The 19,739-nt window shown below is 38.5% G+C and overlaps 1 protein-coding gene across 1 annotated transcript in view; it reads right to left on the bottom strand.

Annotated features, from left to right (window-relative positions):
* Nucleotides 1-19,739, bottom strand: part of SREK1IP1 (SREK1 interacting protein 1) — a 47,199-nt gene that overhangs the window by 20,999 nt on the left and 6,461 nt on the right. Inside the window, exon 3 of the mRNA XM_023545504.2 lies at nt 10,439-10,486. Within this exon, the coding sequence (XP_023401272.2) occupies nt 10,439-10,486 (48 nt within the window). The remainder of the gene's footprint in view (nt 1-10,438; nt 10,487-19,739) is intronic.

A 19,739-nucleotide genomic window follows, 5' to 3' on the forward strand; every position in this document is an offset into this window, starting at 1 on the left:
CTGAGATCTTCTATTGTGATACCTGCCAGAGCAGTCGGTGGTAGCAACTGGGCACCATCTAGTTGTTCTGGGCTCAGTCTGGTGGAAGTTGTGGTAGTTGTGGTTCATTAGTCCTTTGAACTAATCTTTCCCTGGGTCTTTGGTCTTCTTCATTCTCCTTTGCTCCAGCTGGGATGGGACCAGTAGGTATATCTTAGATGGCCTGTCACAAGCTTTTAAGACCCCAGTTGCTACTTATCACAGTCAGAGGTAGAGTATTTTCTTTATAGGCTATGTTACGCCAATTGAGCTAGATGTTCCCCAAGACCATGGTCCTAGGTCCTCAGCCCTCAGCCCAGCAGCTCAGTCTCTCAGGGCATTTGGATGTGTCTGTGAAGCTTTTTATAGTGAAGCTTCTATGACTTTGCCCTGGTCAAGTTATGCTGACTTCCCCAGTATTGTGTACTGTCTTACCCTTCACCAAAGTTACCACTGATCTACTGTCTAGTTAGTGTTTTTCCCTCCCTTCTATCATAGCCATGAAAGATTATTTCTTTCTGTGTGGAAACATTTTCATGGGTTTTTATAATAATGAAATTTCTTTTTGTTTCTTTTGTTACTGTAGATTTTGTGTTTACTGAGACTTTATGTTTTTCTTCTTTATTTTGAAGAGTAGATTTGTTAACTTTCTTTGTGGTTACCTTGAAATTTATCCTTATCTTCCTAAGTTTGAACCAGTATTTTATTAATTGATATAGCCTTGACATTGTCTTCATTTGAAAGTTCTATATCTACATCGTGTATTCCCCCTTTCATTGTTCTGGCATTGTCATCATTTACAGATTGACATCTCTAGTTCCCTGTTTTGAATCTTTTAGTTTTGTTTTATCCTTCAGAGTTCATTACCTGGATCAGTATTTGGCTGATACTGACTTGTGTCCTAGATTCAGGTTGTTGTCTGATGTTGTTGGTTCTCTAAGTGAAGGACTCCCTTTACTAACTCTTTTAAGTTTGGTTTGGTTTTTACAAATTCTCTTAATTTCTGTTTATCTTGAAATGTCCTAATTTTGCCAACATATTTGAGAAAGAGTTTTGCAGGATAAATTAAATTATTCTTAGTTGGAAATTTTTTTCTTTCAAAGTTTCTCCCATTGTCTTCTTGCCTGCATGGTTTCTGCCAAGTAATCAGAGTTTAGTCTTATTGTTTCCTCTTTGTATCTGACTTTTTGTTTTTCTAGAGCTGCTTTCAGGATTCTTTGTCTTTGGTTTTGGTATTATTATGATATGTCTTGGTGACTTTCTTTTGGGGCCTATCCCATATGGGGTTTGCTGAGCTTGGATGGTCAGCTTTTCATCTTTCATGATACTAGGGAAGTTTCCTATTAGCAAACCTTCAATAATCCTCTCTGTGTTTTCCATTTTCTCCCCTTGTTCTGGAACTCCAATCATAAGCAAATTCTTGCTCTTGATTGCATACCACATAGTTCTTAGGTTTTCTTCATTCTTTTCTCTGATTTTTCCTCAAAGTGGCAGCCATAGATTTGTCTTCAATTTCACTGATTCCATCTTCCATTGTTTCAAATTTGCTCCTAAAACCTTTCATTGTGCTGTCCATTTCTAAAATTTTGTTGTTTTTATCTTTTGCATTTCTAATTGCTGTTTTTGTATGATTTGTAATTGTTTATTTATTTTGACATTTTATTCTTATTTTCCTGAATTCTTCTATTGCTTTGTCTGTGTTTTCCTTGATTTTGGCTATAATTTGGTTGCTTTTGTCTGTGTTTTCCATGGTTTTGTCTGTGTTTCCCTTGATCTCTTTCCTAATCTCTTCGAGAGCCCTGAATATTATACTTTTGAATTCCCTATCAGGTAGTTCCAGTGCCTTTTTTCTGCTGGAAGGTCAGTTGGTGCTTTATTCTGGTTGCTTACTGAGCCATTTTGTTCTTTTTTAGATACGTTTTGATACTGTCTGCTGTCTCTGAGACATTTCGGGTATTATTATTATTATTTTTTTGACTGCCTGTAGGTTTGTTTATTTTGTCCTGGTGTTTGTTTTGTTTGGTTAAGTTTGGGTGGATGGGTCAGGCATGCTTTGTGTTTACTAGTCTGTGAGCACGATAGTTCTCAAAAGCTTGTCCTGGTATCCAGGGCAGGTCCAGCAGGAAGGGAACGGGTAGAGATGGGTTGTTTGTCTGCAGTGTGAACTGGGCTGGGGGCTGAAGCAGGGGCTGCTGCAGTCCAAGGTGAAGTCCTGAGGTGGCGGGGAAGGGCCTGGAGTCCGGGTTGAGTCTCCTCAGGACTGCAGTGGGCTGCAGAAGGGGTCTGGAGCCAGTGGGAACGGGACTGGCATTAGGGCTGGGTTACCTCGGGGCCATGGCAGGCAGTGGAGAAGGATTTGGAGCTGGTGGGAGGGAGAACAGGGTCTGGGTCAGGTCCCCTGGGGGCCATGGCGGGTGCTGGAAGGGGTTTAGAGTCAGTGGGATGGGGGGCTTGGGTTTGTACTGGGTCCCCTGGGTGCTGTGATGGGCAGAGGGAGGGGACTGGAGCCAGTGGGAGGGGGCTGGAGTCCAGGCTAGGTCCCCTGAGTGATGTGACACACAGCGGGAGAAGTCTGGAGCTGGTGAGAAGGGGCCTGGGGTCCGGGCTAGGTTGCCTGGGGGCTGCAGAGGGTGTTGGGAGGGGTCTGGAGCAAGCAGGAGGAGCTTGGGGTCTGGGCTGAGTCCCTTCGGAGCCACAGGCAGCAGCAGGAGGGATCCAGACCCGGCAGGAAGGGGCCTAGGGTCCAGGCTGGGTCCCTTCAGGATTGTGGGTGGTGGAGCAGAGAGAGGTAGGAGAGGGATCAAAGGCAGGGCAGAGGGGGCTAGATGGAGGAGGGCAGTAGGGTAGGTTGGTACTCTGGTTCCTGGCAGTTAGGGTTGCCACAATAGCATGGTTATAGCCGCAATTCACCAGAGGGGTGGAGACTGTAGGAGTGTGTTCCTGTGGTTACCGGGTGAGAAAGTCTGGGCTTCTCCTTGAGTTGTAGCCAGCAAATGTGTTCTTACTTAGTTCTGGGTGTGTTCACACCACACCTCTATCTCTTATTGGGACTTTCATGGAGGTACCTTTCTGCGTGCGGGGTTGTTGGCTTTATTCCAAGATAGATTCATGCCACTTGGTCAGGAACCTCCACTCCGTATCTCTATTCCTTCCCTGTTTTCTATCAGCTTCTCCTCCTCCTCAGTGGCTTCCAATCTAATAATTCATTCCTTCATTTAAGGTTCAGGGTTCTAGGATTGACGTCTGCATCTGTTTTTCTTGTTTTTACAGGTTTTTGGTGCAGTGAGATGGCTTAGTGTATCTGACTAGTCTGCCATCTTGGCTCTGCCCAAAACTTTTGAATTCTTAAGCCCAGTTAATCTCACATCCCTATTATTTTGGTCCCTATCCATAAATGTAGGCCTTTGTATTCATTTATCCTTCCTTGAATCTCATCCCATATGGCTCTGTTTCTGTTCCTCTGGCTTAGGTGACCATAGCCCCCAACTCTCAATTTTTTTTTTACTATAGCTTCTGAAGCATGCAATCCCTAGTGAACAAACTATTCTACATGATTAACCGGTTGACACAATGTTCCCTCTACCATTTATTTTAATGGATATTGGGTTGTCCCCTTGAGGATATGTCTATAAAGCTAATTATCCTTTATCTCAGTATTATTCATATTCTCCAGGCTTCACGATACTGTTTCTAAATATTGGTCCTATACTCTCCTATTGAGCCCCCTGCTGCTGTCTAACTTTGGAACCTAGCTCACACCCCTGCTCTCTTCCCTAAACCCTAGTATAAACCTGGATGGACACCCTTGCTTTTCTCAGTTCCTTGACATTCTAGACACATGGCCACACTATGGACTTTGTCATCACCTGGAACTGTTCCATCTCTGAAGTTTTAAATTCCAATATTACACTCTGACTATAAATATTTATCCTTCTAGTTTTCTCGCTCCCTTAAATATATGCATAGATGTTTTTAAATCTCATTAAGACCTTCCATCCCTTAATACCTTCATTTTCTCCTAGTCTATCAAAGTCCTCATTATTGACCATCTGAACAACACTTTGATAAGCATCTTTGACTCTCTTATTTGTTCTTCAAATGCACCTCACCAGCTGCTCTTTGGGAAAAACGTATGGCAGTCTGCTTCTGTAAAGGTTTACAGCCTTGGAAACCCTATGGGGCACTTCTCCTCTGTCCTATAGGGTCACTATGAGTCAGAATAAACTCGATGGCAGTGGGTTTGGTTTCGGGTATCAAACTCCTTATTACAGACCATCCGAACACTTCTTTGATAAGTATCTTCTACTGCACCTTGCTGCAAAACAGCTAGCATTGTCTTAGTTGTTCCTACCCCTGGATGTTATCAGGAGGGACAAGTCCCTGGAGAAGGACATCATGCTTGGTAAAGGAGATGGTCAGTCAAAAAGAGGAAGACTCTCAATGAAATGGACTGACACAGTGGCTGCAACAATGGGCTCAAGCATAGCAACAATTTTAAGGATGGTGCAGGTCGGGCAGTGTTTTGTTCTATTGTACACAGGGTCACTATGAGTCAGAACCGACTCAAGGGCACCTAACAACAACACCTCTTGGATGGCCAAGCAATGCCTAAGAACAATCACACATTCATGCATATTAGCATAAACACAAATTCATTCTTTTAAACTTCAGTTTGGTCCTCAGTGATTTTTTTTTTTTAATTTGCCCTTGGTCAACTTCTTCTACTTCCCTCAATGACTTTTCCAAACTTGTGCTTGTCTCCTATTATTTTCAACCACTGCCCTGTCCCACTCAATCCATCCTCCTCAAACAATCTTCCTTTTTAATATGGAGATTACCAGTCAGCATGTACCTCTACTTTCTGTTTCTATATCTGAAAACATCTATACCTATTCTTACCTAGTTTCTTCCAAACTTAAGAGGTGTCCTTGTCACACCTCTTAGAGGAACTTGCTTAATCTTTTCCTATCTCTGCTAGCTTCACCATCTCCTCTAATGTCCTCTGGGTTTATATAACATCTTATACCTTAAAAATAAAGCCCTCCATTCATCACACTTCCACTTCTAGGAATTACTCAATGTTTCCTACTTTTTTCACGCAAATGTCTTGAAAACAGAGAATACATTGGCTCTCTCTGGTTCTTCATCACCCACCATTCAGGCTTGAATCTATGGTTTGTTTCATGACCTACCACTCTACTTAAATTGATCTAGCAAAGCTTAACAAAGCATTTTACTTGCCAAATCCAACGAGCATTTTTCAATCCTTTCCTTGTGTACCTGACAATTTCCCCTCAATTTTAGAAATGTTTACTCTTTTGGCTCACGTGATGTTGCTGCATAGCCCTTCTCCTGGCATTATGCCTTTCTGGTCACTTTTCCCTCAGCTCATGCCTACATATTTTACTTCATCAGCTGCTATTTTATTCCACCAAGAGTTTGTTCTTGATTGTTCCAAAATTTGTTTAATTAAATACCATGTATGCCAATAAAATATGAAAAGGAAGAATTGAAACAGAGCTGCACTTTTGGAAAGACTGATTTAGATGAACTGCTTCAAAAAGCAGCTGCCAAATTAAGCATTAGCATGAAGACTGAAAAAGACTGTGGAAAAAAAATTAAAACAGTATTTGAGAAATGGTACCTGTTTCTTAAAGGAGGTGCCTTTGGAATTTTGAGCCAGACACTTCTTCATTGTCCAGGACTGTTCCACACATTGCGTAATGTTTATAATCCCTGGATCCTACCTACTTGAATGCATTGGGTTTCTCTTGTGTATGGACTTGGTTTTATAATTCTGCCAAAAATTAGTGGCTGTGCCACACAGTCTTGCAAAGGATTGGTTAATTACTATGCAAACAGGGGCCTGAAAATCCACCTAACAGGATTGAGCCCCTTGTGGTCCAGCTCGAGGATTGGTCAGTTTTGCCATCCTGTTAAGCTTACACAAGAGACCAGCAGATGGCTACAGTGGGCTTGCTGGCCCAGAGAAAGAGCTGAACACCTTCAGGAAGGAGGCTTGCTGATGGAGTGGGGTGCCTCCGTGCCTTTGCTGGCAGAGCTAAAAGAGCTGTAAAACTTGCCTGAGCAGGGCAGAGGCCTAGATGGGCTCAGTTGCGCTAACAGCGGCGGGGAGGCCAAAGGCAGAGAAGGGTGTGCGCTCAGCTGAGAGAAAGGTCCTCATCTAGTACAACAGAGAAGGAGCTGAGAACCGTCCTGTTTGACAAAGTTGATTCTGTCTCTTGAGTTGTATTCTGTTACTTCCAAGTTAATCCTGATCCTGAGCTGTAGCCTGTTACCTTCCTAATATGCCACATAACTGCAAGTATGGTCTGTGAATTCTGTGTGGCCACTGTAAAGAACTATTGAACCCAACAAAGAAGTAGAGGGTGCTGTGGGAGGAACAGCTGGTGTTAGGAATGGTAAAAAAGTTGGAGAGTGGAGGTATGTTTGACCTCCGCCTCATAGGAACCAGCTTTTTGTTGATCCTGATTCTTATCCCTCAGGGATCTAGACAATCAGACACTACATTAAAAAACCAAACCCACTGTCCTCAAGTGAATTCCAACTCAGTGATCCTACAGAGTAAAACTGCCCTATAGGGTTCCAAGGCTATAAATCTTTATGGAAGCAGGCTGCCCTATCTTTCTCCCACAGAGTGGCTGGTGGGTTCAAACTGCTAACCTTTCAGTTAGCAGCTGAACCTACCCTGTTGTTACGACAACTAAAAAAGATTTTCAGAAATTTCCAAGGAGGTAGTATCACCCCTAGTTGAGAAATAATGACAGACGGATTCTGCACTCAGACTTCTTTGCAGGTATCTTAACTTCTTGTTTTTCATTAAAGAAATAAACTAGAAACAGTAGAAAATGTATTACAGATGTGGTTTATACAAAAAAGACTATCAGAAACAGCAATTAGCAAACCCACAAGCAAATACAGCCATGACCCTTGTTGTGGATTGAATTGTGTCCCTCCAAAATGTGTGCTGTAAATCCTAACCTCTATGCTTGTGGTTATAATCCCACGTGGGAATGAGTTGTCTTTTTATGTTAATGAGACAGGATTAGCATAGGCTGTGTCTTGAGTCAATCCCTTTTGAGATATAAAAGAGACTGAACAGCAAACAAAAGCAGCAGAGATATCCGTAAGAGAGATGTCAAGATGCATGAAGATCTCCAAGTACCCAGCAGGCAGAAGCTGAAGAGACAAGGACCTTCCTCCAGAGCTGAAAAAGAAAGCCTTTCCCTAGAGCCAGTGCTCTGAATTTGAACTTTTAGCCTCCTAAACTATGAGAAAATAAAATTCTGTTTGTTAAAGCCACCCACTTATGGTATTTCTGTTATAGCAGCACTAGATAACTAAGACAACTCTATATCAATAAACATTTTTAAGCTAAATAAAGTGTTTAAGATATTTAGATATCTTTTTATTTGCTGCTGCTGTGACTAAACTTCCAGTTCACTGTACTGAACTTCTTTTAGGCATATTTTCTGAGAGCTGTCATAATTCTATATGACATTTATTCCATGTTCAAACATTCAGTGTCCTTGTAGCTTTAAGTATTTACAAGTTGTCAACTTAAAAAAAACTTCAAATAAAAACTCATTATAGAAATAATCCACTATTCTAAATTAATTTTAAAGAGGAAACTGTCATTAAAAAGAGAGATCCATGTTACTCAGTAACACATTTATCCTGAAGTTGAAACTTTTTAAAACAATATATCCACTATTAAAACACAGTGACAATAAAATAGTTTTCAATCTAATATTAAAATATCTTAAGTATAAACTGCACAATATAAGCCATAATTTTTAAAACAACAGGCAATAGTCTTCTGTAACTGACTGGAGAACACATACATTTTTGGTCATAAAAGCGTATCAACTGACATAATGTAGGGATTACAACTGATGTCACAAAACAATTTGTGTATAAATTTTTGAATGAGAAACTAATTTGCACTGTAAACTTTCACATACAGCACAAGAAAACTGAAAAAAATCTTATCAAAAGGTCTTGCTGACCTTTCTCTTACCTCTACAAGCAATACAAATATTCTGGCCCTCAAACAATAGACAAGTTATTTTTTTAAATGCAGTTTGTATCAGAAAGATTTGTAAAACTGAGAAGACCTTCATCTCTAACCAGTATAGAGATGTAATATCACTAAATTTTAGTAAAATTTACTAAATGTTTCCACAGGTGACAAGTTAGAAATTGTTTATTTAATCACTAAAATCAAAGATCTGAATAATACAGCATAAGGGACTAAAGCAGATTGTCAAAACCATTCGTTAATTGGCTTCTCTGAAAAAATTCTAATTACTATAGATGCTCCCATTGTTTCTAAAATAAAATAGCAATGAGGAGACTAGATACAGTATTTTATTTCCAGAAAATGAGTTCAATTGCTTTCCTAGCAGTCTCAAAAGAAATTCAAGTAGATAAACTGATATTAATATATTAATGGATAAGAAGATCTGTTCCAGATTTTGAAGTCAATTAAAACAAACAAACAAACAAAAACCATACCCATTGCCACTGAGTTGCTTCCAACTCATAGTGACCCTCTGTGCCAGAGTAGAACTTCCCCATACGGTTTCCAAGGAGCACCTGATGGATTTGAACTGCTGACCTTTTGGTTAGCAGCCGTAGCTCTTAACCACTATGCAACCAGGGTTTCCAAAGTCAATATTGTCTGTGTGCATACACACACACACACACACACACACACACATATCTGGATATATTTATATGAATATATATATATACACACACATATAAATATATACATGGATCGCTGGGTAGTGCAAACGATTAAGAGCTCGACTACTACATTGGTGGTTTGAACTCACCCAGAGCACCTCAGAAAATAGGTCTAGCAATCTGCTTCTAAAAGGTCACAGCCTTGAAAGCCCTATGGAGCAGTTCTACTCTGCATATACAGGGTCCTCATGAGTCAGAATCTACTCCATGGCAACTAATAACAACACACACACACCCAAACCCACACGGTTTTTAAGTCTTGAATAAAGAGATGAAACATGCAAATTACAATGAATGGAAGTAAACAAAGCAGAAATATAATCAAATTTAAAAATAGACCATATTTTATAGTATTTATTGCATGTGAGTACATCCTTTAGGGGTTTTCATTTATACTTGGGTTAGGAATACTTACGTACCTGATTTTGCTATGTGAGCAAGCTTTTCCCTTGAGCCAGGTTACAGACTCTGCTCAGAGGCATGTGAACTGGTTCTCCCGCCATGCTTTATTCGTTTACGCGTCCTGAAGTTTATGATTTATGATTTATCTCTTTCTGAGATTTATGCTCTGAGTACTCTCTTATCAAATGTTCTTCCATTGAAATGTTTTAAAATTACCCTTATTTTGTGTAAAAATAATTATTCAATGAACTGGAGAGTTAGTGACAATTCAGGCTAATTTGCATGGTATCCAGACAACTTAGAAAATAGCAATGCCGCTATCAAAGCTTTAGGAATTATTACATTTCACTAGAGAAATGTTTGTACACAGTACATAACTACAAATTCACAGGGTACAATTACACATACTTCAGTATACTTTTCCATTCCATTGTATTATTCATAATGGAGATTAATGATTGTTTAAATTAAATTTTTGCCCCTGAGCAGAATTCTGGGATCAATTATACTCTTACAATAAGGGATAAATAAGTAAATTCAAAAAACAGGAAAGACCTTCATAAATAGTTTGCATTGCCATCCCCTCTTTACCTATTTATCTACAACGTATATATGGAGAGACTGAGAGAGAGAGAGAGCAAGAGCTAGCACATAAGCCCTGGTAGCAAGTGGTTAGAGTGGTTAAGCGCTCAGCTGTTAACCAAAAGGTTGGTGGTTTGTACCCATCAGCCACTCCATGGGAGGAAGACGTGGCAGTCGGCTTCCGTAAAGATTTACAGCCTTGGAAGCTCTCTGGGGCAGTTCTTCTCTGTCTTATACGGTCGCTATGAGTCAGAATTGACACAATGGCAATGGAGTTATATGTGTATATATATAAAAATATATATATATATACATACACACACACACACGTATACACATGTATATACATGTATACATCCCTATATGTATATACGTACACACACATATACTTTCTCCAAACTCCTAAATCTACTACTAAGCACTTGTACTTCATGACACCTTTGCTAGTCACCAGATATACAGCCACTTATCACCTGGGTCTAGAAAAAAAAAAAAAGTGAATATTTATTACTGACAGAAATTTCTGAATGAACTGCAAAGCTGAGTTAAATAAGAGGGCTGAGATCACAGGGACCCAGAAATCAGAGTGCTAAATCCAGTTTTCCAAAGCAGCAATAATCCCATTGAGAGTACAGTACTGAACACTAGTTTTCAGTATACTTACGGTAGCCACATTTTTTACAGCCTGCTCTGACATTGTCCTTGTTGCAACCTGAAACATAATTGGATAACGTTTAAAGAGGTATATAAACAAGTAAAAACAAAAATTTCATCACATGAAAAAACCAAGAAAAGCAACTGTTGTAGAATTTATTTCTTTAAAAAACATAAAAATCAATCCTTACCCAACTCAGTAATACTATTATGATTATTAGAAATCAATGAAAATACTAATTTACTCAAATTATTTCCTTTGACAAATACTTCAAAAACATATTTTTCTCTAATTCAACAGAAATACAGTATGAAAGCCAAGATCTTAAACATCCAGCAATCTACAATGTTGAGAAAGAAACTCCAAGGTACTGTGGGTTTTCCCTCAAATATAAAATAATTAGTTTACTAGATATGTTGGTATATGTGTACAACCAGGTTAGCAAATGTTTTTCTGCCTTCCGTTAGGGAAAAAAAAAAAAAAAATCTCACTTTCTTAGAGAAATTTCAGAAAAATCACTTTGCTAGGTATGAAAAGAAACATCTAAATTCAGCACTCAAATTTTGTCAAGACACATGCAGGTAATGTTGAAGATATAAATACCAGAGGTCAAACATTTAGTTAAAACTTTGATTTTAACCTGCAATAATGGCTTCGACCCACCATTCAGAGGCACAGGACAGTATTATTTTATTTTCTTAATGAAGGATGTTGAACTCTTAAACCCTTCAAATGGGGATATCACACCAACTTAATTATAAAGTACGTAGACTGCAAACATAAACCGTGCTTATTTTAAAAGAAAAACAATTTTAAAATAATTTCTTTAATGTTATGGAGTCAAAACATCTTTAGTCATTTTTCTCCTAATGTTAATTTCACTTTAAAAATACACGCTATAGAGTTGTTCTAGTAAAAATACAGTCAATTCTGTTATAATTCTTGTTACGAAAACGCAAATTTGCTCCAACATGACTTATCTATTAGGGAACAATTTGAGCATAACGTGAATTTTGTCCATGAAAAATGTAGGTGCACGTAGAAGGTGCACGTAGACAACAGCACCCAGCTAAGCCGAGCCTCATAGGAATACACAAAAAACTCCAAAACATCTCCAGCTACCTCAGGTTCGCTGCATGTTGTGAGCAGAACCCATCCACATCTGGTGCTACAACTTTCTGACAAAAAGCAGGTGATGCTCCAAGTGGATCAAAGACCTAAACATAAAGACTAAAACGATAAAGATCATGGAAGAAAAAATAGGGACAACCCTAGGAGCCCTAATACAAGGCATAAAGAGAATACAAAACATTACCAAAAATGACGAAGAGAAACCCGATAACTGGGAGCTCCTAAAAATCAAACACCTATGCTCATCTAAAGACTTCACCAAAAGAGTAAAAAGACCACCTACAGACTGGGAAAGAATTTTCAGCTATGACATCTCCGACCAGCGCCTGATCTCTAAAATCTACATAATTTTGTCAAAACACAACCACAAAAAGACAAACAACCCAATCAAGAAGTGGGCAAAGGATATGAACACACACTTCACTAAAGAAGATATTCAGGCAGCTAACAGATACATGAGAAAATGCTCTCGATCATTAGCCATTAGAGAAATGCAAATTAAAACTACGATGAGATTCCATCTCAGTCCAACAAGGCTGGCATTAATCCAAAAAACACAAAATAATCAATGTTGGAGAGGCTGCGGAGAGATTGGAACTCTTATACACTGCTGGTGGGAATGTAAAACGGTACAACCACTTTGGAAATCTATCTGGCGTTATCTTAAACAGTTAGAAATAGAACTACCATACAACCCAGAAATCCCATTCCTCGGAATATACCCTAGAGAAACAAGAGCCTTCAAACTAACAGATATATGCACACCCATGTTTATTGCAGCTCTGTTTACAATAGCAAAAAGCTGGAAGCAACCAAGGTGTCCATCAACGGATGAATGGGTAAATAAATTGTGGTATATTCACACAATGGAATACTACGCATCGATAAAGAACAGTGACGAATCTGTGAAACATTTCATAACATGGAGGAACCTGGAAGGCATTATGCTGAGCGAAATTAGAGGCAAAAGGACAAATATTGTATAAGACCACTATTATAAGATCTTGAGAAATAGTAAACCTGAGAAGAACACATACTTTTGTGGTTACGAGGGGGGGAGGGAGGGAGGGTGGGAGAGGGTTTTTTATTGATTAATCAGTAGATAAGAACTGCTTTAGGTGAAGGGAAGGACAATACTCAATACAGGGAAGGTCAGCTCAAATGGACTGGACCAAAAGCAAAGAAGTTTCCGGGATAAAATGAATGCTTCAAAGGTCAGTGGAGCAAGGGCGGGGGTTTGGGGACCATGGTTTAAGGGGACTTCTAAGTCAATTGGCAAAATAATTCTATTATGAAAACATTCTGCATCCCACTTTGAAATGTGGCGTCTGGGGTCTTAAATGCTAACAAGTGGCCATCTAAGATGCATCAATTGGTCTCAACCCACCTGGAGCAAAGGAAAATGAAGAACACCAAGGTCACACGACAACTAAGAGCCCAAGAGACAGAAAGGGCCACATGAACTAGAGACCTACGTCATCCTGAGACCAGAAGAACTAGTTGGTGCCCAGCCACAATCAATGACTGCCCTGACAGGGAGCACAACAGAGAACCCCTGAGGGAGCAGGAGATCAGTGGGATGCAGACCTCAAATTCTCATAAAAAGACCATACTTAATGGTCTGACTGAGACTAGAGGAATCCCGGCGGCCATGGTCCCCAGACCTTCTGTTGGCACAGGACAGGAACCATCCCCGAAGACAACTCATCAGACATGAAAGGGACTGGACAGTGGGTGGGAGAGAGATGCTGATGAAGAGTGAGCTAATTATATCAGGTGGACACTTGAGATTGTGTTGGCATCTCCTGTCTGGAAGGGGGATGGGAGGATAGAGAGAGTGGGAAGCTGGCAAAATTGTCACGAAAGGAGAGACTGGAAGGGTTGACTCATTAGGGAGAGAGCAAGTGGGAGTACGGAGTAAGATGTATGTAAACTTATATGTGACAGACTGACTTGATTTGTAAATGTTCACTTGAAGCTCAATAAAAGTTAAAAAAAAAAAAAAGCAGGTGATGGCAGGAACTACATCTCAGTAGCTTACATGCTGTAACTCTTTGGTACCTACTTCCCATAAGCAAACTGCTGGCCTTTTTCGAGGTAAAATGTCATATTTATTTTAACCTTTATTTATTTATTTATTTGGTAACCTTTTAATATGTGTAAAACTGTGCTGATATTTTTATTAGTTTTTTTTTTAAATGTCACTCATGAAGTTTTCGAGTACTGTGCCCCTAATCTAATCTTTCCCCATAAACCCCATGTTTTTTAATGCAGGAACATACAGGTCTTGTTATAGCAGAATACAACTGGATTAAGAACAAAAATTGAGGTTCTTTCACTATGAAAAATACTGCATGTGGGAAAAAAAAAGCTCAGGGAATCCTGGTCAATTTAAGTCTGTTTCCACAGAAACTGTAGATGCTGATTAAATACTGAACAAAACTCTGTCGAATGCACAATTACTGATCCTACAACAGGCTAAAAATGCCATCATGAACAGCTCTGGAATAATCTCATCTCAGCATGTATTAAAACGGAACTCATTTATTATTGAAGGCCAGCAAAGAAAAAAAATCAAATACATGGAAACTGAAAAACTCCTTGCTTAAAAACTACTGGGTTATAGAAGAAATCAAGGACAGAATAAAGAAATTCATAGAATCAAATGAGAATGAAAACACATCTTACCAGAATCTTTAGGACACATTTATCATTAAAGGCACTAATAAAACTCAACTATCTCATATTTTTAGAATAAACGAAATAGAAAACTGTTTCTGGGTAGGTCACCTTCTTTAACAAAGTTGTAACTTAAACATTAAAGGGAAATATAACAAAAAACAGTTGTCAGGAGGGATCAGTCTCTGGAGAAGGACATCATGCTTGGCAAAGTACAGGGTCAGAGGAAAAGAGGAAGACCCTCAACGAGGTGGACTGACACAGTGGCTGCAACAACAGGCTCAAGCATAACAACGATTGTGATGATGGCACAGGACGGGGCAGTGTTTTGTTCTGTTGTGCATAGGGTCGCTCTGAGTCGGAACCGACTTGACAGCACCTAACAACAACAACATAACAAAAACTCTAAATAAAGTAACTCCATATCAACTATTTCCTCCCCAGCCTTTGTTTAAATTAAAATTTCAGCTTCATTCATCTATAATTTTTATGAGTTCATGGTCAACTGAGTGCTTCTATCTGGGACTCTGAATCTGAGCAATTGGCACAATAAATCTGAGACAAGTGACACAATGAAGTGGGAACGGTGAATTCATTTTGCTAGGATCCTGTTCCTAATGGTAGCGATGCCAGTGGCAGCAGCAGCCCTAAACTTGTCTGCGTCTTGCCAGGGCCTTGGCTATGGGTTTCCTTGGTCTTGCCTATTTTCTGTGCCTATTTTTTCCAGTCTTTGCTTAGCTTTTCTGAGCTCCCTGATATCTTTCCTTTTCTGCTTAAATTAACCATTCAGTTTCTATTGTTTGAAACAAAAATCTTGGCCAATACAGTGGTACTCAAAATTCATGTCAAAGTGAGTAGCAAGACTATGTCGTGAAGCCCTTACTCAGCTGAGAAGTGATTCACTTCCCCATTTTGTTTGCTGTGGCTGTTCACAGTACTACAGCACCACGGTTCCCCTCAAAGTTTTCCTTTCTAAACATGACCTGTAATCCAAAAACCATTAAAGACTCGTAAATTTTACTGCATAGAAAAAATCTAAATACAGAGATCACCAAAAGCAAACTCAAAGACACATGAAAACTTGGAAAGAAATATTTGCAACGCATTGCACTAACAAAGGGCAATTATTCCTACTTTATAAAACCCAGCAAATCATTAAAAAAAATACTACTAACCAATAGGAAACAAAATAGGCCATGGATTTGAACAGATAGACCACAGGAAACAGAAATGACTCTGAAACATATGGAGAAATAGGATTCCATTTTCAGCTGTCAGAGTAGCAAAGGTGAAAAGGTTCAAGAGGATGTCAGGGATGTACTCCCGCATGTTGCTAGTAGAAGCGTAAACTGGTACCTGCGCCATGGAAGGCAAACTGACCAAATCTATCATAACTATAAAGGCATATACCCTTTGACACAGCTGTTACACACCTGGGAATTTATCCTCCCAATTTAGTTGCACAAAAGCACAGACTTATGCACGAAGTTATTCACTGCAGCATTGTATGTATGAATAAAAAAGTGGATGGACCTCTGAAACTACTGTCCTGAGATAATCTTTACATCTTAAACCAAAAACATCCCCTGAAGTCTTCTTAAAACCAAGCAATAATTTAGATTAACTAGTAAAGAATGTTTGCCTTGAGCACTGTGCTCTTTCAAGGTACCTCTATACGGGATCAAACTGACAACAGCAAATCAAAAGATTAGATGGGAAACTTAGGGGCAGTGAGTTTATATTAATGTGGGAGGAACAACTCGGAAAAGGAGGTGAGAATGGTTGCACAACTCGAAGAATGTAATCTATATCACTGAATTGTACATGCGGAAACTGCTGGGGTATGTTTTGCTGTGTATAGCCTCAACAAAAGCAACAAAATAAATAACAAACAAATGAACAAAAAACTTAATGTATAAACCAGGATCGAATGGTTTAACCACAACAATAACTATTCCAAATTGCCACAAATTTAAATTCAACCTACTTTGTTCACTTTAAATTCCATGGATTTCATAACTTCCTCTCTGGCTGTCTTTAAAGTAACAAAAAAAAAAGAAACATAATAAAACTCGTTCTCTTCTAAATGTTAAAAAAAAAAAAAAAAGAGTGGAAATAATTTCAATATTCAGATAAGAGACTGGCTAAATACACAATGGTATGAAATGCAAGGATGGTCTTTATTTAATGAAATGCTACCATCGTTTACACATATAAATATCTCTGTAAGGATACATACTGGTTCACTGAGAAAGGAGAACTGGGTCTCAGAGGAGAAAGAAGTGAATGGGAGACATGTCACTATATATCTTCCGGAAACCTCTAAAAGTTTGAAACGTGAATTAATTACCTTTCAAGAACTAAACCTTCTTCAAACAAGCACGTAAAACCTCAAATACTAAAAAGAGTTGCTGTCATGTAAGCTTTACTTGACAAAAGGAATTTGTAAATTTGTATTTGTAAATTCTTCAGAAAAGCTACATTGCAGATTTTCAATAAAATTTTATTAACTGATGATTTCAAGAACAGATTTTAGAGGTCTTCATTTCTTGATTTGCTAAATATTAAGGGCTTACAGTAAATCTATTATTTTTTAAAACAACTTGGGTGGTAGGGAAACCTTGGCAGAGTAGTGGTTAAGTGCTATGGCTACTAACCAAAAGGTCAGCAGTTCAAATCCACCAGGCGCACCCTGGAAACTCTATGGGGCAGTTCTACTCTGTCCTATAGGGTTGCTTGACTATGAGTCAGAATCGACTCAACAGCAACGGGTTTTTTGGTTTGGGTGGTAGGGGAGGGCACAGGTAAATGATCCCGTTCTTTACCTTCCAGTAACTAGGGAATGTCAGTTTCTCTATATTTGAGATCATGCAGGTAATTTTGTATGTAACTCAGTGCCCAGTATGGTGTGGAGTTTCTGGGAGGTGCATAATAAATATTTGTTGCTTTGAGGTTATAAGCTTTAGAAAATACTCAGCAGCTGGGAATCAGCAACCTCTGTGTAGCTCCCAGTGGAAACCTAGTGACGTAGTGGTCAAGTGTTACAGCTGCTAATCAAAAGGTCAACAGTTCAAATCCACCAGGCCCTCCCTGGAAACTCTATGGGGCAATTCTACTCAGTCCTATAGGGTCACTATGAGTTGGAATCAACTCACAAGCAATGGGTTTGGGTTTTTTTTTTTTTTTTGGTAGCTTCCAATTCCCAGCTATAAAACCAGACAGTGCCTGTGGTGTCACTGGCCCATCTGAGGCATGACAATAACTAGAAAAAAATGAATAAAAGAGAAGGATAATAGAGATCAGAGTAACAATCGCTAGGCAGGGAGGGAGCAATGATAGAGGCACAAGAGAACTTTCCATAGTAATGGAGATAATTAAAATCTTAATCTAGGTGATAGCTTTGACATTTGTTAAAATTTTTAAGCTGTACACATCTGTGTTTTGTGCATTTTACTGCATGTAAATTACACCTTACTAAAGTAGTTAAAAGAAAAAAAAAACAAACAGAATAGAGCAAAGGAGGAAAAGAGAAAGGTTAGAGAAGAGACCAAAAAGAAGGGACAAAGATAAGAGGAATGAGAAAAAGTGAGAGAAAGGGATGGAGTATCCCCAACAGTTGCCTCAGGTTGTTCCAGAAAAAAACCCCAAACCAAATCCGTTGCTATTGAGTCGATTGTGACTCATAGCCACCCTACAGGTTGGTTGTTCAGTGGCCCTTAAACATACAGTATGACATCATCTTTGACCTAAATTTATTTTCTTGGAATTTTACATCGCCTACATTTCCAAAGTCAATAATTTAGTTACTAGGAACTTTAACAGTGATGCTTGGAACTTAATATTGTATTTCTCTCTTACTGTCTATTTTGGATTTGAGGGAAGCCTGTCAAAGTTTTCTCAATATTATTTTCTATAACCATTTAATTAAAAAATAAATAGTTTAAGTAACTAAGTTTTCTTTGAATTAAATAATTGGTAATTGCAATCATTTCTGTTCAACTCATTTCTTTTCCTTTTAATTTTACTTGATTCAATGAGATAATCATTAGATTCCTTTTTGTTTTGTAATACCTGAAGTTTTATATTTGGTTACTGTATTATGGTTTTAGTTATCATAGTCTGAGGAGCTTTAAGGAGAATTTCAATTTCTTCTGCTTTTAAAATTCAAACTGTGGGCACATTTTATACCATATAGGTAGTAATATCTATATAAAATGTATGCGTTCTTATGAAGTTGAATGAAAAGTACAACTCTAAATATTTAAACTTTTTTACTGATTTAGATGAAGGGTTTATAGATATACTCCTTTCTTTAGAATCTCCAAATATTTTACTGAAGTCAAAGTAGATAGAACATCAGAAAGTAAGAATTCTTCGTGAGTTTAAAAACAGGTTAAATGAGTTCCTTGATTTAAACATTTTGAAAGTGCTAATGTCCTCATTTTTTTTTAATGTCCTCATGTTAAAAATGCCTTCATAATCATTTGACCCCCAAAAAGAAGGACAAAAGTAACTCAAAAATCATTTATTATAAACTACTGATAAGAGTTAAAATTTCAGCTAATGTATAAAACTCTTTCATCTACTTATAAAGTACAAATAATCTGTGAAGAAAACAAGCTATAGGTATTATTATCAGTTTAAGATAAGACGAGACATCAAGAAATTTAAGGTTTTATCTAATGAAATGAAATCAAGATTGATGTCTAGTCTCGTCTATTTATTTCAGTACTAGATTCTAACAGTAGTGATCCTACTGATTAATCCTCTAAATACTTACTTTACCTATTAAGGGCATAACTCCAAGTCAGATGTTTAGGAAGCCATAAAGTAAGGTTCTTCCACTAAAGGAAGCTACAATGCATGAGGTTATCCGGAATAATGTACCCAGAGTTGTAATACAAATGAGGATGTGCCAGGTGTCATAAAAGATACAGAGCTCTAATAATAAGCAGAAGAAGTGGCAGGCAAGACTTTCAGCGGAGACATGAAGAAAAGCTTCACAAAGGTATGAACGGACAGTAGAAGAGGGACAGTGATAACAAAGGCACGTAGGTAGGAAAGCACACGAGAGGTCAGGGATTAGTTGGCCAAATCAGATTTTTGCAAGACTATGGAAGCCATGATGGGAGCGGTGAAGTAAAGGGCAGAAAGAGAGATGTGGCCATGCTTAGGAGTGTGCACTTTATTCTTGCAGAGATGGGGAGTCTTGGTATTAAAATACTTTAGAATTTAGTAGCAAAAGAAAGCTTAGCCATCAACTCCTTCATTGCAGAGACAAGAAAACTGAGCCTCAGAAAGCTTAAGTGGCTTGAAGAGAATTTCAGAGTTCACAGATATGGGTCAAGAATTAAGCCCCTGCCTACTAGGAATGACAGCAATGGAGTAGAGAAAAGAACAATTTAGGAGTGGAAAAAAGTCAGGTGTAGTAGAATTTAGATTTCTTATATCACTAAAACACCACAGTAAAATATTTTAAGAATTTGATTCACTTTGATAT

Source organism: Loxodonta africana, chromosome 2, assembly GCF_030014295.1.
Source record: "Loxodonta africana isolate mLoxAfr1 chromosome 2, mLoxAfr1.hap2, whole genome shotgun sequence".
Taxonomy (NCBI): Eukaryota; Metazoa; Chordata; class Mammalia; order Proboscidea; family Elephantidae; genus Loxodonta; species Loxodonta africana.